Source organism: Crassostrea angulata, chromosome 3, assembly GCF_025612915.1.
Source record: "Crassostrea angulata isolate pt1a10 chromosome 3, ASM2561291v2, whole genome shotgun sequence".
In the NCBI taxonomy this organism is placed as follows: Eukaryota; Metazoa; Mollusca; class Bivalvia; order Ostreida; family Ostreidae; genus Magallana; species Magallana angulata.
Window position 1 is genome coordinate 47,228,894 of NC_069113.1, and position 22,260 is coordinate 47,251,153.

Consider the following 22,260-nt stretch of genomic DNA (forward strand, 5'->3'; position numbering starts at 1 on the left):
AAATGCCAATAATAATTAGGTGTGTCGATGTACCTATTTCGTAATCAAAGTCTAGTAGGACTTAAACAGAATCAGAAGTTTGCACAATAATTTTTTTTTAACAGAAAATTAATCGAAACACGTGTATTTTACAATAAAGATTTAAAGGATTAAGTGTCCTTTATTATCCATTCATACACACTGTCGTGAATGTAAAGTATGGATGTTCGTTTACCATTGGTGACAATAGATACATAAACGTCGTTTAAATGTCTGGTTGTCGGGGTGCCTTTTCATATGTTAGGTCGTCCATGCTGTTGGAAGACCCTTTACTATGGCAAACCATCAATAACATAATAAAACAGAAAAGGACTTGTGAATTTTCATTTCATCTAATATTATTACATAAATAGGGCATGCGCAACAATATAGATATTCAATTAATGTGCTTTGGTGAGGTGCCATTTCATACGTTAGATTGTCCATGATGTTGGAAGACTTACTATGCCTATTCATTAATAACATTGTCAAATAAAAAAGACTTGTGAATTTTTATTTCAACTTATTTTATTACATAAATAGGGCAACAACAAAGATTTTGAATAAATGTGCTTTGGTGAGGTGGACAAACAACAAAAAGAATAATCATTTATAAAACATGATACACTGCATGAAAACAATACACGTACATTTAGAATGCGAGGGGTTGTAATGTTTTTGTTCGTCTAATGATAAATGTCATATGCTAGAAAACAGCTATGATTTGTCACTTTGGTGTAATGTCGGCGATGCCAAAAATGAAGAAAAATTTAGCCAAGATTTTCTAAACAAATGGGTCAAGAACTAGATAAAAGTTATACGTTTACGTTAATAACAGGACGAAAAACACCATCGGTAAAAATATAAAATTACAGATGATTCAAAAAAATTATAAGCGAGAAATCGTGGTCTTCTGACTGCCTTTTCCCGATAGCATCCGAGATGACTCCATCGTGGAATCAAACATAACCCGACGATATTTGTCTTTGCTCTTTAAACAAATACATTTAAGACATTTCTTAAAATTCTTCCTGAAATTCTGGCTAAATATGCTATAAAGAATAGGATTCGCGGCAGAGTTTATGTATGCGATAACGTGTACAATGGCTACGAATTCCCATGTCTCTTGAAACCTCGTGTTGGATATAGCATTGTAAAACAGCAATACTTGGGGAGGAGCGTAGCATCCTGTGTACACTATTACGCTTGCCACCAGCATTTTCACCACGCCCTTTCTGGCTTTTATTGTGTCGCTTGTTCGATCCGTTTTGCAGTTTGTGTCTTTTCTCATCTGAAACTTGGTGTGAAGTTCACTTGTGCTGACATACAGACGTTTTCCTATGATCGCGTAAAGTATTATTTGAATGCAGACGGGAATAAAGTAAAACAGGGCAAATTCGGAAAACTTGTAAACATGCTGACCGAGCATGGTCGGAAATGACGTCAAACACAACGAAAAGTTCTGAAGAGGATTGACAAGAATAACTTGGTTGTAGAGGGCAGTTGGCAAAGCGCACATGAAGCCCACATACCATATCAATGACACAACTATGAAGTTTTTTCTCCGGTTGCACAGAATTTGAGCCTTAATGGGAAACACAATTGCCACAAATCTGGAAAAAAATAAAAGAGGTTCAGAAAATTATAAAATCTCTGCTAGGGCTTCGTTCATTTTTTTGTGCATTGTGACCTTTTTAAACATAAAAAATATAATATCTCTGAAAAACAGTTGAACAAAATGTTCAGAGTGGTTTGTGTTTTATTTAAAAAGACCACACATCATTTGACAATGTCATAATTAATTTGCATATTTTAAAAATGTTTCAAGATTCCAATAGCATACAAAGCACTGTTCCGAAAAACTTTACTGTTACTGTTCCGATAAACTCTCCTCTATAGTTTAGAGATTATGTCTGTCAGCAGATGCAAGTAGTGTCATTAAGTGGTTCGTAGTTTTTAATTGAACAAAATGACATCACTTAGCACAGGAGTGAATTAGATCTGAGCTAGGAGTTGTCACCTACTTAAATCTGCGACAGACTAATTCGAGCCATTGTCAAAAAATACGCTCGTATACAGCAGAGAATGCATTCTAAATCATTGCAACGGAATATTCAACCTAATTTCTTTGTCAGTTAAAATTCCCTTAGCGAATGTTTGAGATAGACCGCGGAAACACCGTAAACAAAGGTGTAAAATTCAGCAAATAATCCACCACGGCCTACAAAACAACGTTAGCCAAGTCTCATACTGCGTTACGATTATATAAATACACGTCCTTAATATCTGTCCCTGACGTTCTTCATATAAATTTTCATTCAAAATACAGAATCCGTCAATCAATTGTTCAGAAATATTTTTTCCTATCCTTACGGGAAATTCGGTTCTGATTGGAAACGGCTATCCCCGTTCTCACATATACAATAAACGTGATGCATATGGAGAGTCTCAACGGCTGTTGCTTTGAACGTTCTTTATCATTCAGTTGATACCTCGTCCATACGCTTCTCTATAAAATGTAAAACATTATTGGCACCGACCTACCCTCCTGGTCGGAGGTTTAGAAAGCTTTTCAATACACGGCTAATTTACCACATGTCAGCGGCAGGAGATCAAAGGGCGCGGATCAATGGAGCTCGATGGAAATTAGATCTGGACAGTTAAAACGAGTTAAAAAGAGGCTGATGTGACGCAGATCCCAATAAGAGGACTCTTGATAACGAGGCTAAAGTATTATAATGTTCTGATACCCTTCATCAAGACAGCCCCTCTTACGTGCTGCTGCAATTCCTACTTCGATTATCGAAATTGTAGTGATGTATATAAGTATCATCTGGTGTAAGAACAATTCTTAATACTACATTATAGATTAATAATGGAACATTACAACTTTATTTTTACGTCTTGGTATGAAGGACTTGTTCCTAACAATTCTAAATCGGTCATTTGAGAATAGACATTAAATATTTACATAAGAAGAAAAATCGGACCAATAAAAGAGGCCCGGGATGTTGTCAAAGCCATTTTTAAACAATTTAAACTTTGGAAAAAATAGCTCTGTATAGAATTAAAGAGAAAAGTTTTAAACTCCAATTCAATCTTTAAGCTAAAACATTTCCGTTTTTACCTTTACTAAACTGTTTGACGTCAAATTGTTTTGGTATTATATATAGTCAACCAAATAAACTTATGCACACAAAAGGATGACACTTTCTCAAAACGATTAGCATTAAATCTGACATTTAACACAGCCTGTAATGTTCCGCGAACAATTATACTGCAAAATACTACTGTGAAAATCGCAGCGCCTAAATAAAGCCAACTCCTTGTTTAAATTGTTTGACTTGAGAAAGGAAGTAAAGAGGTTTAATGTTCAAAACGAACAGGAAATTATTAAAAAAAAAAAAAAGGTTTGCAGGGTATTAGATCACTAATTAGGTTTATCCATTAGAACGCAACGCAATGATCCGGTACTCTTTTAGGACATACCATTTTCATGCCATTTTTTCACTGTACATTGTTCAGATCAATTTCTTGCATTTTAAGCTGTATCCTTTTTCTGTCTTTCTGCGATATTCATTTAGTCTTCATAAAATTCCTTTCGTTTAAACTTCTTTGATAAATTGATTTCTACTCTCGAAAATCGAAAGGCAAAATCGAGACCACTATTTACATAATGTATTTTTTTTCACTAATTTTCCCTTCATTTTCAATCGTAGTTGAAGAATCAATCACTTTATACTACTACATCACAGCTAATCAGGAAAGTGCAGTTCTTTAAGATTGATAAGGTTTCGAAATATAAAGGCTGTATCAACTTCATATTAGTTTTATTGACCTATTTGCACATGTTTAGTGCACTGAAAGCACCAGATTGAGAGTATCCATTATATTAAAAGTCAATAAAGAGCTCCTATAAATTAACAGATTACTTTGTACTATTATTGATTTTCCGAAGGAAAAACGTAAGAAATCTTCTACTGAAAAACAAAATTATTTATGATTTATCTAATCTTATACCCGGTATATTGCATTTTTAGAATCAATATTTATGTAAATATTCACTATTCAATTCGTGCATTAAGGTGGATTTAGTCAACATAGACACCTGTTTGTCGCATTCGTTTCACCAATTACTAAAAAAAATCTTATTTCCAAAGCTTCGAGCTCGGCATTCTGTAAATATTTATTACTCTGTTCCTGAATCCAAGTAAATCAGCCTCAGCTATGTGTTGTCATTGCTCAGATCATCAATGATTCATAGCTTCGTTGATTAACCCACCTCTCTTCCGACATTTCCTGTTATTTAAATCTCGTCCTTCTTCGAGAAGTTTAATGATGAAAAGTAGGTTTGGCATAGTTTCGGACGAGAGTCTTCCTGTATTATTTTTATTTTTTTAATTTGATATCCATCTTAATTTGACGAGATGCTTTGCTTAACTGTCTCTAGATCATGTGTTCATCTAAAAGCCTTTGAAAACTTTAAATTCTCCAGTACAAATAATATTTTTTTCTATGAAATCCTCTTCTAGAAATCTCGCTTTGCCCTGTGACAAAATTTTAATATTCGTGTTAAGTACTTTAATACATGTAGTTAAGACGAAAACAAAAACAATTTTCATGATTAAAAGAGGCAAAAAAGCTGTTTCAATATTACTTTAAGTTTTCAGACAAGACTGAATAAGAGATAACCATATAAAATATAATTGTCGCCGACACTGAAGTGATTTATTACACCATGAAGTCGCATTAAAGCTTCAATCGGCTTTTACAAAACATGAACTTTCTATCTTGTGACGGAAAGAAACCAAAAAAATATGTAAATGACACCAAGGAAACGACCGCTCTGTTCATTGTTATGGCAATTTAGTTCCATTCATAAAGTATTTTCCAAATGTCGCAGTCAGCTTGCAATAGTTTTTTTGTCACTCAAGAAATTGATGTTAAATCGTTCGTGATGTATACATGCTTTTAGATAAAAGGTTTTTTTTTTTTATATAATTTGTGCTTCCATTTAGCAAAGTACAGAGTGTATTCTGAATTAGGGTTATTACCCACTAATTCTTGCTCAACCTTTGGTTATATGAAATACAAGTTAATCCCTGTGGAGTTTTGTTAAATAAACTAAATGTTCACCGACTTTTTCTCTGAGCATTTTTTGCAATTAGTGCGATAAGATTCAATTTGAAAACGAAAATAAATTCAAACTTCCATTAACATAATTATTAACATAGAATGATATTATTTCTGGGATATGGGTTTTGTTACCGTACATTAAGTAACAAACGCCTGATTTAACTACAATACATTTGCTACAATTTGTTGTATTTGAGAAAACCCGCCGAGCCAATAGTTTGTGTATATCTTTGATCCAAGGAAAATGGTACGAATCAGCTTTAATTACTCGTCAGTAACAAACATCGAGAGAGCAATAATCGTGCGCTATTGTTTTCCGAGAGGCACGAAGCCTCGATCTGGATACCCGTCAATACTCAAGAGTCTGGACGAGTCAGAGTGATAAAAACAACACTTGGTCATTCCAGCGCGCCAAACAATCGCCTCCTCGGAGTAATGTTAGATTTTTGGGTAATTTGATTGAAGGTTAGACAGGCTTAGCAATTTGGTAGGAATTCACCTGACCTACATTCTATAACGAACAGAAAGTGCACCATTATCTTATTGCAATATATCACGGGGTATTTGTTAATGTCTCAGTGAGGGAATTTCTACAGTTGATACGATCTGTAAAAATTGTTACATTTAATGCATAGATCTCACAAAACAATGATTTTTGTGATTCTTGCTCTCCAGGGTAAAACGGGGAAAATAAACATTCTTTCTAAGGGTTTGTATACTACTTTGTATGCGGAGTATCTCAAGGTCTTGCTTTTTTGTTCGGAACGAATCTATGTGTTACAGAGGAAAATTGACGATGGATATTAATAAGATTGGATGGAGGAGAACTGTCAAGATCTATCCGCCGCTTTAACCACATTCTTGTAAATCTATCTTTATTTTTTAACCAACTTTATCTCCCATTTTTCTAGCTTGAAATACGTGAAAATCAATGATTCAACTATTTCATCCCATTTAAATTAAATTTAAATTATGAACATTGAACGGAAAAATCTACTGCGTGACGTAAGCGAGCGCTGTCGTTCGTATTATTTATTACTTATGTTCAATTAAGGAGCGCAGAGGAGATTGCTTTTAAGAAAATAGCAAAAGCATAATAATCGGATAACTTTTTGATCTCTGCTGTGTATATTTGTCTGCCTGCGTTAGTTTTCGAGCGCTGAACCCATGAAAGTGCACAGATGTATCAATGTCTTTAGATCAAATGTGTCCTTTTCACGAAACTATAACGACATCTTAATACTATGGGGCTTTTTTATAGAAATTTTGATGCAAAGAGAATTATTTTGGTTTGTGTTTTCTCACAGCACGCTATGTAGAGCTTTGATTACACAGAGGAGAAATCTTAGTAGTGCAACAGGGGGTGACATTAGTTGTGAGAGTAAGGTTTTATTATCATAGTTATTCTTTCAAAAGAAATGAAACAAGAAAGAAAAATGCAAAATATGAAATTTTTCTTTAGCACAATAAGCTATCAATTTGAAATCATCTTTTTATTGTCAGAAAAGTCCACGATTTGCCGCTTTTAACAGATGTATCTTTAAAAATAGTCATCGGGAACGAATCTTACTGTACTACCAACTCACAAATATTAAATATAAAGCAATACAAAACGTTGTTTTTTTTAGTTACATAACTTGTCGGAAACGCCCTAGAATATAATTTATGATTAATCAAATTTCAGCCTAACCAATTTATAACAATTTAGTTAGTTAACGCTGTTTTTTATGCAGAAGTTCTCTCAGATCATTTGAAGCGTGTTTACTTTTCTGCATCACCCAATTAAATGGGATTAGCGTTAATCGACCGAAGCACTACCCACTATCAAATGCTGCTCTGTTTTAATCTCCAAGATGTGTCGGTTAAACGTTCGGATTCCCCGGCGAGTTTGCCCATGCCTTCATTCATCACAAGAATCATAATCAATACTTTATTAATCACCTGTTGCAACGCGATGGTAATTTAAAAATTCGTTTTATTTGAAAAAAAAAGGGCAGCGTCGCGAAAGTTTTTTTTTTTTGCAAGTACAAATTGAAGCGACTTCCAAGTATGCAATACTACACAACTTGAGGCACTTACAAACCACTAACTCGTCCGTTAAATCTTTGATATGAACGAAAGAATACCTCAGAATTTTACATATAAAAGATTCAATCTTTTTTTTTATGATTCTTTTGATTGTTTTTTATAATCTTCTGTAAGACACCGAGAAAATGTCATTTTTCATCATTTTTTTTTAAGTTAAAAGAATTTTTACATTTGATCAAATATATTATCATGATTGTGCATACAGTAGTATTCGACAGGAGCCCGACACACGTGTTTTATAGATATCGGCCGCGGGTAGTCAGATTGTCAACACACAAAGGGATTCTGGTTATGACATAGATAAATATGAATAAAAGAAAACTGAAGACGTTGATCATATGAGAAATGACGTCATAGGCTAATTGTTTTATTTGTCATACATTTGCAGACTATTAATTTTATTATCGTGCAAGGCATTTTTAATGGCTGTGTGAAACCCGTTGCAAAATTTGATTTGTCATTTTTTTTTTTATTTTTTTTTTTAAATGCAATTATTTCATCACAACCAAATGGATGTTGCAAAATATGAATGTGAAATTCATACGTTTTAGCAATCGCTGCTGGAATGTGCTGGAATTATTTTTATTTGTTTCCAAATAAGAGCAGTCCTTTTCCAGACATTTTATCGTTCAAGTCATGTACTGTATTTACTTTTATTCTTATCTCTAACCCTTTGGTTTTCCACTGTGCGTTTTAGCAACTTTAGTTTTGTCAAATCTTGATTTAATTAAGATAATTAGGAGCGGAAGTAAACCGAGCGCGTGGCGAGACTAACTTAGTCATAATAACAATGCGCCAGAAGAAAAGAATACGAATACGAACATTGCACGCACAGGTCCACGAAAGTCGGATTTCAAAACGGACGTCAACGTGGCTTAATGATGTCCGATTAGGAATAATTTTCCTGTTTGTGAGTCGAGATTTTTTTAATAATGAAGGGACAAATAAACGGCGAAGAAAAGAGGGAATTTTTTTCCCCAATCAACACAGAACTCGGTGTCATCAATAGTTTTGCGAGGCACGTGAACTCTCCCTCTAAAATTATTTAAAGCACAAAACGCGCCAAATTCTTAACACGGTTGTCTTTACACACATTGAATTTGACAACCATTCTGACAAAGTAGTTTCATAGAGAAACACTTTTACTCAAACCTGATGCTTTCTTACTGTCTTTTGCATTTGTTATGATTTTTCATTAAAAAAAAAATTTTTTGGTGACAATTACGTCAAATTCTGCACAATTGCGATTCGAGCTAGAAACATATATATATATATATATATATATATATACTATCTTATAACATAGCATTTTTCCTTTCATGCGAAATATACTGAAATAAAGTATAATTTCTAATGGCCATATCACCATGTGTACCTATAAACATTATATAATGATTTACAAACGATAAAAAGCGGGGTTTTTTAAAACATAAATGAACTCGCAAAAAATGATAACGACATGCACTTTCTCTATCTCAATCCGTCAATCAAATTTTCTATAATAAAAGAGCATGATTGACCATTATGCTGATATTTATACTTCGGTTAGTACTGCGTTCAGACGGACTGCTATCTAACGAGGCCTGATTGTTTTATGGACTCGGAACTGCTTGCTCAATAGGAGAGCACCAAGTAATTACTCTTTGTGATTTTTGACAAGTACAATTTCTGAGATATGAAGATGGGTTGGGTTGGTAGTGAACATTTTGGCTTGTACACAGAAACGCGTTTTTTTTGTTAAGGACAATTCTTTATCACTTTCCAAAAAAAATTAAAATCACTTAATTTCTCTAATTTCCCAATTCAAACAATAAATCAACAAAGACCCCCCCCCCCCCCCCCCCCCGCAAAAAAAGCAGCTGTTGAAATATAAAATAAATGTGATCTTTTATCTATTGTTATTGTATCTTCAAAAACTAAAAATCTTAATTACTAGGATCGTATTACGTACTTTCAAAAAATGGACCTCCAAGAATTCTATATAGACAGCTGGACGTTAAAATTCATGAAGCAGTAATTGTTTCTGACACATTTCTGGCTTTAAAAGAGTGGCTGGCTGCCGGTCATTTCATTTCGAGTGCCGATTAGAACAAACTGATCTGACTTTGCGATTTCTTGGCAGAGAAATAATGTTGATAAGATTCCTATCTACTATATCTTAAAGGTTTTCGGATGCATTTCCAAATTGCTTGAAAATGTATGAAGGTTAAAACAATAAATAATACATGTAGGACAAATTGAAATTAAATTTAACACGAACACCGAAAATAAACATATTCTAATCTTAACAAATGGGATAAACCGATTTGTGTGCGAAAGGTTTCAGAATTGAATTAAAGCCACATTTTTGCATGGGTCTGTACAATAGCATACTAATTGATTTTCAAATCCAGAAACTCAAGTAAAATTGTAAGGAGCTACTCGATACACATTTGACTGAAGGCGAAGCTCTCTCGATTAATAAAAAATCAACAATCTAGAGGAAAGTTTGATGATTTATAAGGAATATTGAGAAGGCCGCCTCGGCGATAAATTAAGCTCAGATAACAAACGTCTCAAAGAAGTTAATGGACTACGTATGCTCTCATTAGATCTTGTATAGAGTTATACACTTTCTGGTAAAAGAAGCTTGACAGAACGTATTTCAGAGATACAAAGGCAATTCATTCCTAGTTAAGACTTGATATTAGATAAGTTAAATGTGGAATGGAGATCAATTTGACGAGTGTCAATTTATTTGCAATGCGAAATATAAGTACTACTCGAGTAAGGCCAATCAAACACTCTAATGCTAAAGCTTGGGTCACTAAATAAGCCAGAACACGAGGAAAAGAAACAAGTTCTGAATTGATTTATATATGACAGAAAACCTTAATTTACTATAGGAGAAAATAATGTTTTTGAATGCGCAATATAATTATGATATTCAGATAGTTTTACAAATTTTGTGATGATGGATAAATGGATATCGTGAATCAAAAGTCCAAGGATTCAAACTTCCCTGAAGTAAATTTCTATCGTTTTATTTAAGCCCGCTTCCATAATTGTAGTTTATTGATGTTAAAAATATCTGAGAGATATTTTGGTAACGATCTAATACCGATAAGACATTAGTATAGAACATAAAAGTCAGGATTAGTGTTAAAGACAGAAAATGTATAGACAAAACTTTACAGCGATGCCGTTATTTATTGATATTGGAAATTAATCAACCTCTAGTGCGTTACAAGACAAATATTTATCTTATGGGGAAGCCACCAGATATGAGTGCTATAAACAAATTACTTTTTAATTTCCATTGTAACGTCCGACATTGTTCTCGATATCTATAACGGCGCGATGATTATAATAGCTCAACCGAGGAAAGATAAATTGTACCTCAGAGAGAGAGAGAGAGAGAGAGAGAGAGAGAGAGAGAGAGAGAGAGAGAGAGAGAGAGAGAGGTAACAAAAAAACATACCTTTCAATGCAGACAGATACGAGAGAAAGAACAGAAACATATAGGCATGTCACTAGAATGTATCTGTTGAATTTACACATTCCAACCCCGAGCAACCAGCCTCGATTGAGAATAAACTGGATAATGTCAGGAATGAAGGAAATCATAATAAGCAAGTCAGCAATGGCCAAGTTCATAATGAAAACATTTGTCACTGATTGTCTCATTTTTCTGTCGATCAAAATAACCGTGATGACCAAGGAATTACCCACAATTCCCAAGACACCGATAAAGATAAATAAGATGCTAAGAATGATGATAGTTCCCAGGGCGACGGGTGGATCTGCGGAATCCCCAGGCGAGCTAAATATCCCTGTCACATTCTCCATGCTGCTACTGTTGCTTGTTGTTTCAGTCCAGTTGTAGCCAAACGGCTCGGTCTTTGTGAGGTTCAACAGACCGTGCGGATTAGTTGCATCCATTTCTCTCCAAGAAAACTCGCCATCTACAAGACAAGGTTTTAACTTATCAATAAATATGTCTGAAATGAGTATTGTTTACATGAAATTAGTCCGGACTTTTTTCCTCTGCCGATCGTTTAAGTAAATACACTGTCCTGTCGAGGTAAACTGTTTATTGTCGAAACCATTCTAATAAACTAAGCAAAGGGAGTGCGTCTCTATTGAGCGAGCACCCTATCTTGCTTCTCTTGGGGAGAATCAGTCAATCAAACTCGGAATTCCAAAGTTTTTATTTCCGAACAGTCAGTGTCTTGTCATCAAGTTGAGAAAATGCCCAAAAGTCCTTTTGATCAAAAGGAAAGGGTTCACTCTTTCGGCGAGATTTGTTTAGCTTCAGGTGTGAGATTACTCGCAAACTCAACAGTTAATTAAGAAATCGTCAATCACAACTTATATTCCGGAAACTGCTCTCTAATGATAATGCATCTCTAAAATTTATTAAGAGATTAAATATGGACTTCATTTCTTAATAATGCAAATATTTTCTCTTTATTAAAATAAAGATTTATCAAAATAAGCTACATGTAAAAAAAAAAAATAACGTTACTTTATACTTTAACAAGCACTACAAAAAATTGTAAAATAATGTGAATACAGTATAATGAAGGTTGAGTAAATATTTGGAAGCTGAAATGTATTTAAAATATAAAGTACATCAATCAAGATATAAAAAAAATACTGCAGCTGCAGACTTACTTGAACCGTATTTTTGTATCAGATATTAAGAAGTCCAGTGAGATATCTATATTATAGATTTACTTTTACAGATGTTCCGTAATAAATAGGATCAAATTTTAATCACTCCCTAATAGCGAAGCTTAACACGAAACACTTCTCTGTATGCTGATTGGATAAAAATGCACTTAAAGAAAACAACATCGAAAACCATAAGGTGCATCAGCGTATATATTTCTAGTTCTGCACCAGGTCAAATCTTTCTTTATTCAAAGAACAGATTTTAATTATCAAACGAAAATATAACTTCCGTCTGAACACAACACATCTACCTGTAAAAGCATAATAAAATCTGCAGGGGACGTATTAAAAGCACTATCTTTTTACCAATTACACAATGCAATGGGGAGAATTCCTCTCAATGCTCGCCTCTCCGGTATAACTCATCGCCGCTTTTCAGCTCTGTATTCTCGATCGAGTGCGGCCTGCTTGTTCAACAGGCAGAGAATATGTATGGATTTATGTCCTTCTCAGATAATGATATAGTCAACACAATAAATAAAAAAATAATATCATTTCACAAAGCTACTATTCCTCACCAAAGAAATAATTAACCAAGCGCTCCCTCTTCTCGTCCATGCAACATATGCTTGGTCCGACAGATCCTCAATAACGGAATTAACTCTACCGTCTCAGGTCTGAGTTTTATAATTTCGTGTTAAGTTGTGATCAATGCTCTCGACCATGATTTCTTGTTACTCAATTTGTTCACGTCAGCAGGAGATGTACCAATTAATTTTCCATCATAAATAAACTATACAGTCATTAAAGTGTATCAGAGATTGAGTACGTTCTACAAATTATCGTCATGGTAGTCTCAAATGGTCTTAGGAAACTCAGCACGCAATCCAACTGATAAAGCAGGAATTTCTGCAATAGTCCGTATTGATAAGAAAGTATAGGAAAGATGTGTGTTTATTATGTATATCAATTTTTTCCTGATGATTGTATGATTTATGGTTCATTAGTGTTTCATAGACGTAGATTTTATCAAGATTTCCCTACGATTAATGAGAGGAATGTTGTACGACTGGTCTATGGTCGTCTTGCAAACCAGTTCGATCGTCGTGAATATTTATTTATGGCTTTGTACGACTTGTTGAGATTATAGTTTTAATTGAAATCGTGCTCTTTGTACCTTGGGTATTTAAGAAATAGAAATGAAATATCCCCAATTCGATTACACAGTTCTTCAAACCTTTGCCTGGTTGCAATAGAAATCAAGGCAGGTCGAGTCAACTGCCAGAATCAAACAAATCACCACGGACGGGTATTAAGTCTACACTTTTCAAATATTGTTCCACTGTGCTAAATAATGCAATCAAAAGGTCAAGGACTATTGGAGCAGATATTGAGATAATCATAAAACAAACACTTTGACAGAGATGGGGTTATTTTTTGTCACACCGGAAAAAAAAAGAATAACAATATCTATAATTGTATATTCCTCTTTGTAAACGGTTATATACACATATATATTAAAGAAATAGGCAAGCAATTTGAAAAGTTCAACGGGATATGAACTTGGTTGATCACGTTGATCAAATCCTGTGAAGCCCGAAGGGCTTCTCAGAAGATTTGATTACATACCAACCAAGTTCATATCCCGCTGAACTTTTTAACATTGCTGTTTATTACTTATATTTAAGTTCATACAGAATTGAACGTTTCCGCTATTCTTTAGGTTCATATAAGGAACATATTTGCAAATGTAAATATACAAGTAAAACTTGCTATAATAACATGAATCAACAAAGAACCCGATCATTCAGCTGAGATTCGATTAAATTTCTCTTACTTATCTACATTGAATAATAAAGTAAAATTAAGATAAGTCTTATCTAGTAGAAAGATTAGTAACTTATTAGAAAGCGCAACCGAGTGTGTAAAGGTCGCAATCTGAAAATCAACTTTCCCCCATCGATTGTTGATGGCGAGCAGTGTATTGGAGAGAGCACGACTTGACTTCCCGTATCAAACAGCCGCGTTAACTTCCAACTCACACAGGTGTGTTATTAAAGTCAAAAACAATTTTGATTGATAAATGGTTTCATACAATTTTATTAAAAATATTTATCAGAGAATTTCATTAAAATACACGTTAAAGTGCATATGCAAAAGTTTTTTAAGTAGGAACTTAATATTGAACTTTAATGATGTTATCCATCCTCGTTTTTTATATTAATTTCTTGGGTTGCACATAATATAAAAATAATATATAATAAGTAAGTGTTTTTTTAAAATTCTACATTTTTGCTTATAAATATTAATGAATGACAAGAAATTAAAAGCTTACTCTTTCTGTGATAAATTTTAGTAATGTATTTAACGTGCAGTACAATCGCAAGGCAAAGTTCTGTCACCACGCCCGTCCGTGTTCCAAGAAAAAGTCTTAAGTCACACGTTATCCGGATTGTGAACGAACATAAATCCTGAAAGGTCAAACACATGACTTTGAACCACGTGATCTGGTCTTTGATTTTGTTGCAGTCTAAAACAGCTAGAAATCGTTACTTTTGGACAGCAACTTGTAAAACTTCGCTGATTAAGTGGGGATTACTGAATTCTCTAGCGTTCAGAACTGGTTATTTCAATTTGTATTAAGTATTTGATGAAATTACTCTGTATAAGTAGTTTTCCATTCTAGCCCAATATTTTTTTTTTTAGTTTGTCATGCACAGCACTTTCATGAAATTACTCTGGATTAACGAATTTCCGGATGAAATAAAAAAAAGTTATATATCATCACATCTTTAATAACAGTCAGAAAAACAATATTTCTCTGTGTATGTGGATAAACGAAACCAAAAATAGTCCACAAATTGTTTACGGGTCTTTTATGAACCCGATTAAGTATCTTGGATTTTCGTAAAGTCGTGAATATCTAAATTTGCCCAAGGGATGCGGGCGGACGGTCGTAATCAGCCACTGTTATTACCAAATACAAAGTCGGCCTTGAATACGGGGCCATTCGAGCATTCCATTTGATTAAGAATACAGACAGCAATACAAATGCAAAACACTGAGAAAAGAAAGTAATAGAAATTTGTTCATTTGAGAATTATACGTGCCCTCTTGGTTGATGAATATCTATGGAGATAAAAATGGCGACCGAAAAACATGTACCATGTTATGCAGCCAATTTTTAATTTACATAAAATATTTTTCTTTAATTGCGAATTCCCATAGATACTTAAAAGAGCTTTCCTCGCTTTCCTTATGATATTCTGTCGTAAATTTAAAAAAAACCCTGGATCAGTGCTCTTTAGCTGAGTGAAATTCAAATGATTCAGAGATGTCATCTGTGAACTGACGTCCTGATTGACAAGTGACAAATGATGACAGTGTGGTCTTTTTATTCTTTATAAAACACTCTCTCTCAATAAGAAATCGGGACCACATAAGTACATTATTTATTTAATAATGCACTGCCTCTGGAGAGATTATTAATAGCAGCCCTTTCTGACTTAGAATCACGCTGTTGAATGCGGTCTGGTTTCATCGTCTCTGTGTCACTAAAATACCACGTCTTGTGCAACCACTTTTTTGTCGATAACGACTTTTTATACAGGTAAATTAATCTATCATGTATAATTATATACATGTTATTCTGCAATAAACTACTACATCAAGCTACTGTTGCCAAGTAGATAATATGAAGTCGACGTAATTACATGAATATGTTACAATACGATTTAGCGTTATATAATAACATGAATGTAACGGGACGTTTTAACATAATTACATGAATGTTACGGGATAATTTGATATATTAACAACGTGGTCTTCATTTGAAAAAATTGAGTGTTAAAAATCAATTGAAAAAATAACAAAACATTTTGGAGACATAACAAACTAATGACAAAACAAATAACGAATGAACAAAGAATAGAAATTATTTGTCTCCCATAATCAATCCCCAGGATAAATAATTTATAAGAGTACTAATATATTTTTGCCCGTGAAGCGTTAACAAAGCTAATATTATCAGAACTCCACATGTCTATTTACACTCTTGCTGAGCTATGCCTTACCTTAATCATCGACGTAACAAATATACCAGGTCAATTAATAACACGTCCAAATTAATAGATACTCTTTGTATAACTAATTAAACATTCCATGCTCCAAAACAAGTTGAAGACCCATTTCCATATTCCGTTTAATCGCATTTGATATTGGCCTTTTCAGGAAACGAACATTACGTATTCATTTTTTTTATAATTGTTAGTATATCTCTGCAATTGATGAATGAACTGACACTTGACTACGAAATCTAAATCCCGAAAGAAGTTCCATCCTAAAAAGACCGTTCTGCTATTTGTTAGTTACCGAATAAAAAAGGTTCTTGCGGAATTCAAATAAAAACTGTTCCTTGTTGAACTGACACATTTTTGCAAACAAAAACAAACTGGTACTACCTACCTCCAGTTGTCTCTAGTTCTGTCTGCAATGACAGTTGTTGTTGTGTAAACTGAAAATGTTGCACACTTTTCGCACCGTTTGCTTTCTTTCTGACAAGTATGCAATAGGTAGTTGACAAATTGTTAAGCGGCTGGCCCGAAGAGTCTTCTGTGATAAGGTTGCACAACACTATTAATTTTTACTATATATTCTTACCAAAATTACGCAACTTTAGATACGGGTAGCAAGTTTAAAACAAACTTCTGGGTAAATTCCTCTTTACAACTTTTAAAACAATTGTTCCTAACCAATTTAGTAGCAAAAAACACACAGCCATCCACAAAGGCACGAGAGTTTGTTTACATCAAAGTTACACATGTGCTTGAAAATCATGTCCGAGCCCTTTCACACCCCTGCCTAAACAACTGGCATCAAAAATTCAAGTGACCTCGTATTTTTACAAAGGTGGGAAAATCAGGCATTTTACATGTTGTTTTTTATCTCATAAAAAAGTACAGTCCCTGTCTCTGGCGGAAAACTCCTAAAAACGAAGGGGAATTCGGGAATTATTTTCACTCAGCCATGTTTTGACGTGAACCTCCGAAAAAATAGTGTTGTGATACCTGCAACTAATCTATTATTTTACACTCGCAAAAATAAAATCTGAAAACACAAAAACATTTATTGTGGAACACATGTGGAAAGTTTTACTGAATTCTGTAGCTATATCAAAAAGTTATGAGCGATTATTAAAACCATGGTGCTCGCGGTGGCCTCTGATTTATGAAAATATGTTAAAAGTTATACTGTATGTAATTTCACGGCGTGTTAATTTTGAATGATTTTCTTGGTTCTAATTTGTGCAAATATGCATGTCTATTCACAAGACAATGCAAACTTGTTTATATCATGACGACCCGAGAATATATACATGTACAAGTTTAGCGAACCCTGCCTTTGGGGGGAGGGGTTGAAAAACTGCCGTTATATTATTCAATTTTAAAGAACTGGCGTGCATTTTCATGTAAATTAGCATTGTCAGGTTCTAATAAAACTAATGCAGGTGTTGAATCATAGCTAAATTCATATTTTACTTTAATATTGGCGTTTTATGGGCATAATTTTATAGATTCTGTATACCATACAAGCGTCTAAATAACCCATTTTACACAAAATTCGTATTACATAAAAGCTTTTTTTGTTTACGACGATAAAACCAACTTTCTTGATAAGCTGCTGTATAATTTTGGGGCAGTTTGGACGGTCCGATACACTATAATCGGGTCGCTGTTTGATGTTATACGAAATTTCAGAGGAAATCTGGGCTAATTTTGTATGCGCCATTGACAGCAAAATAAGAGAGGTGCCGGCCACAAAGGCTCATTGTTGGTGATTTATAATCTACACACATCGATAGAACGCCAAAAAACTCCACTTTATGACTTAAAACACATCATAACAATTTTCCTTCAGGTTGCACAACACTATTAATTTTTACTATATATTCTTACCAAAATTACGCAACTTTAGATACGGGTAGCAAGTTTAAAACAAACTTCTGGGTAAATTCCTCTTTACAACTTTTAAAACAATTGTTCCTAACCAATTTAGTAGCAAAAAACACACAGCCATCCACAAAGGCACGAGAGTTTGTTTACATCAAAGTTACACATGTGCTTGAAAATCATGTCCGAGCCCTTTCACACCCCTGCCTAAACAACTGGCATCAAAAATTCAAGTGACCTCGTATTTTTACAAAGGTGGGAAAATCAGGCATTTTACATGTTGTTTTTTATCTCATAAAAAAGTACAGTCCCTGTCTCTGGCGGAAAACTCCTAAAAACGAAGGGGAATTCGGGAATTATTTTCACTCAGCCATGTTTTGACGTGAACCTCCGAAAAAATAGTGTTGTGATACCATAACAGAAGCACTAGACAGGCGGTATTTCCCCACTTCTAATCCAGAATTGGAAGCACCCTGACATAAGGTACCTTGTTGTCCAATACCAAGAGATCTGTTTATGACTGTGAAGATGTACAATAAATTTCGGTTGATCTGCCAGCTTACTATGAACTTACTATAATCGCGGTTGTCTTTGATTTGAAGCTTTTAGGGACGAAAGCACTTAATCTTACATAGTATTAAAAATAATTTCTTCTTAGTGTTGTTTGTTAAAATTGTTGGTTGGATGACTATGATAGAGCTGTTACCTCTCTACAATAAAATTATTAAGCAACCTTCAAAACCCCAGTCTCTTTTTGTCTGCTTGGTTAAATTTCAATTCTTTAAGTGATTTTGTTTGTATTTATTTAAAACAGCTGGTAAAATATAAAGACATATCATGTAGAAGTAAATGTGAGGAAATTACTGGCAATAAAAGCATTCCAACTGTACATTGTCATATGATAGTTAATTTGATAAAAATAAAACGATCACACCTCCTTAAAAGTTTTGGCAAAGGTAAGTCAGTACTACATGTGGTTTTAAATGTCAAACTTCCGTAATAAGTAGAATCTAAAAAGCAATGCGGTAGTAAAAAAACTAACTTGACCAAATAGACACTATTTGTGCTATAATCTTTAGAACATGAAATCTACATAGTTAGTATATTCCGAATACATCAGCAAGGTGCAACAATTAAAATACTGAACCAAAAAACATTTATCCCTGTTTCTACTTCCCACCACATGAAGCTAAGGAAAATTATCCAACTAAGGCAGATTGGACACTCTTTCTAAATGTTATTCTGCAGAAAACAACATTAAGATGAACAAAATGCAAAAAATTATAGTCACTCAGTACGAGATTTTATCCAGTTAAACTTATAAAATATTAAGTACGTACTAAATTATCATTTTGCATAAATATTTACAGCTCTTGTTGTTTGGGTTTTTTTTTTTTTTTTACCAAATCGTCTTTGTTTATTTTGTTTGTCTAATAATCTTTAAGCAGAAAATGTGATATGACGTAAAGGGGAGATATAAGAACATGATGTTCGACTACATAACAGGACTTATATGATAAGGGGTTCTTGGTTCGAATTCATAGCGCGTATCTGACGTCATATGCAATGCGCCCAAACAAGTCGCTTATTGACAGACTGTCTCGATGCCTTATTGTTAAACGTAGCAATTGATTTTGTTTGATTTCTTAAGGGGAGCCATGTGGAGGACAAGGAACGTTATCTATGATGCCTATAGCATCAATGCGGTGTATTTGTGATCCTTTTGCTATAAACAAAAGCACATTCTCGAAAAAAGGGAAACAAAAAATTCAATCTTAATCTCAGCACATAAGTTAAGTCCTGACTTAGAATTAAAATCGAAATACAAGAGAATTTTGCCATACTAGTGATTTGCTGTTGTTCGTGGTAAATAATTAATCAAAACAATTTTAATTCCAGACAAATTAGCATTTATAATTAGAGGGATAAATAATGAGGGGACCGTTCGCTGGATTTGACAGTAGAGCTGGGCTCATGATATTTCTTACCATTGATTGTCTCAGAGCCGCTCAGTGGGGCTCTCTACCGTAACTGAAGCGTAGCATTCGCCAGCCGTCCAAAATATATTTCTTTTGAAGATGTCTTCCAAGTCAAAAATATATTAACATGTAAAAACATCATTTTCATATTAATTAAGCCTGGACCGAATTAATGATAATACAAACTGGTGTTTTGTTTTATATTCTAATAAGATTTACGCAGACCGCATTAAGTGGTATACACGGCATACAATACATCATTATTGTTCAATCCTGGCAAATTTATGTAGTGAATATTTACACAAGAAATGTACAATAACGGTATTACGATGAAAAAAAATGTACTTACATTTGGTCTGTGACAATATCTGTCATTTTGAATTATTTCCTTTTATTTTATTGTTATTTTTTTATTTGTTGTAAAATAAAATGAGATTCAATGATGTGTTCGTGATATGTGACAATATGTTCATAACTTTAAAGGAATAAATGCCGTGCGGTCTTGACAAGTATTGGTTCAAAGGAAAAATATCAAAAGATTGTTTAAAACAAACTTCTATGCTCTATGCATTTTGCCCTTTTTTGATGAATGAAGTACTTTAGTGGACCATCCACCTGTGTATATATTTGTTCCTCAATGTTTACATTTGTAACCCATTTAACAATAATAGACTGCATACGTTTGGTAATTCGTCAAACATTTTGATGAGATCCAACTCATCATTTCTGATATTTTAAACAGAATTCTTCACTAGTTTGTACTATTTTGATATTATTTAAATCTTTTAAATACAAATAATGATAATTAAAAAAAAAAGAATAAATTATCCCAATAACATACACAATTATTTCTCTTCCACTGCTTAATATAAAATTGGGTGATATAAACATTTTTTTAATCCAGTCGAATTTCAGATGGCTGTTTTGAATTGTATTATTTTAATTTTAATTTTAAAAATGATAATACCGTGCATTGCTTTCTGCGCTTGTAATGACAAATGTTTTAGCTTACAAGTGGAGTCTGATAATTAATTAAATAAAAAGATTAAAATTCTTAGACATTTTTTTGGTATTGACATTTTACTGATTTTAGACAAAACGTTTTACAACACCACAGTCGTCTAACAGACTATGGAATATCGAAAACGAAGTCATTAGATACATGCGAGAAAGAGCACGGTGAGGTGCTTGGCATGATTACAACAAGAACTGATAATTCAAAGGAATGGCGACGATTTGTGGAGACCATTCAATGACTTTACATCGTAGAAGAATGGGATTAGCTCATGGTGAGAAAGGATCATTAGAATTACAGAAGATCTCGCAGAAATCTGCGGAATATCATGGAGTCAATCTCAGGGTTGCCAATAAAAGAAAAACAAACCAATACTAGTAGCCTATACTGAACGAAAAACATGCACATGTTGATTTTTGATGGCGGTGCTGAATGTTTCGTATCATTACAATGTAATAGAAGTTAAGTTTACAGAGTTAAACGATATGAAAAGAATGACCCGAATAAGCAGAATATATGTACGCTGGTACATACATGTACAAGAAAGATACTTGTATAATGCTGCAGGTGTTTTCAAAATTTAACTGAAAAATTAAGAGCATCAATTTCAGAAATGAACATAATTATTGCCACTGCAACTGTACAAGTAATTTGGTACTGGAAACGGTTTGTAGTAAAACAACCCAAGGTATGTCTTGATACTTGATACTTCACAATTAGGCACAAATTGCATGCTAGTATCATTTCGAACTGAGCGTATATACAATACTCAAAAACATGGGGACATTTATTCTATGTAAGAAATAAGGAAACATTCTTTGAGTATTATGAGGTGATCAAAATGGATGATGTAATATAATAAAGCCCGAAGGAATTTATGACAGATTTAATCACCCTATCTTATTTGATTACCTCATAATACTCAAATAATGATTCCTCATTACTTTTATTTGTATAATGTTCAGCCTTAAATACTGAAGATAGTATTTGACGAAATGTATCGGACCATATATTACAAAATCGATTTGTAGTGTTGTCATAGACAAAGACACTTGAAAATGAAAATATTTAGGTATAATTTTTTGTATCGATAATAATACTTAAATATTACCATATTAAAATAAACATCATATCTTAGACCTACCACTCTCGTAGAACCCAGAAAGCATCGTGTTGACACAGCGGCGAGACGATACAACGCGAGATCTCGCCTAGCACCTTGCACAGTCTGACAGCATCCATGAAGACAAATGCAAGTCTTGTCTGAATTAGGTCTACATTATAAATTAACAAAGAGGCATAACATAGAGAGTTGATTAGACCGCGATTTAACAGTCTTGTCAATCAAAGCAAAGTTATAAGAAGTGTTAGAATGCTCATTTGCATAGGTGAAATCTTGGCATGACTGAGAGGTCCCCTG

The 22,260-nt window shown here is 33.7% G+C and overlaps 1 protein-coding gene across 6 annotated transcripts; it reads right to left on the reverse strand.

Moving 5' to 3' along the window:
• Positions 1 to 526: 526 nt before the first annotated feature.
• LOC128178644 (neuropeptide receptor 15-like) lies at positions 527 to 22,102 on the reverse strand. 6 transcript variants are annotated; one of them, XM_052845889.1, is made up of 3 exons: positions 21,985 to 22,102; positions 10,703 to 11,186; positions 527 to 1,631 (listed from the first exon to the last, which is right to left on the reverse strand). In XM_052845889.1, exons 1-3 carry the CDS (start codon positions 22,007 to 22,009, stop codon positions 908 to 910), a joined length of 1,233 nt encoding a protein of 410 aa, XP_052701849.1. In that variant the 5' UTR covers positions 22,010 to 22,102; the 3' UTR covers positions 527 to 907. The 6 variants fall into 6 exon arrangements, with proteins under 6 accessions (XP_052701849.1, XP_052701853.1, XP_052701847.1 ...); XM_052845893.1 differs by lacking the exon at positions 21,985 to 22,102 and adding an exon at positions 15,972 to 16,199; XM_052845887.1 differs by lacking the exon at positions 21,985 to 22,102 and adding an exon at positions 12,477 to 12,672.
• Between the last annotated feature and the right edge of the window lie 158 nt (positions 22,103 to 22,260).

Bases quoted from the DNA above. Each gene is read 5' to 3' on its own strand.
- LOC128178644 (XM_052845887.1), bottom strand. From the start codon at position 12,516: ATGGACGAGAAGAGGGAGCGCTTGGTTAATTATTTCTTTG. The intron at 11,187-12,476 runs GTGAGGAATAGT...CTTGTCTTGTAG, and splicing joins CTTGGTTAATTATTTCTTTG to ATGGCGAGTTTTCTTGGAGA. The intron at 1,632-10,702 runs GTATGTTTTTTT...ATTTTTTTCCAG, and splicing joins GTATCTGTCTGCATTGAAAG to ATTTGTGGCAATTGTGTTTC.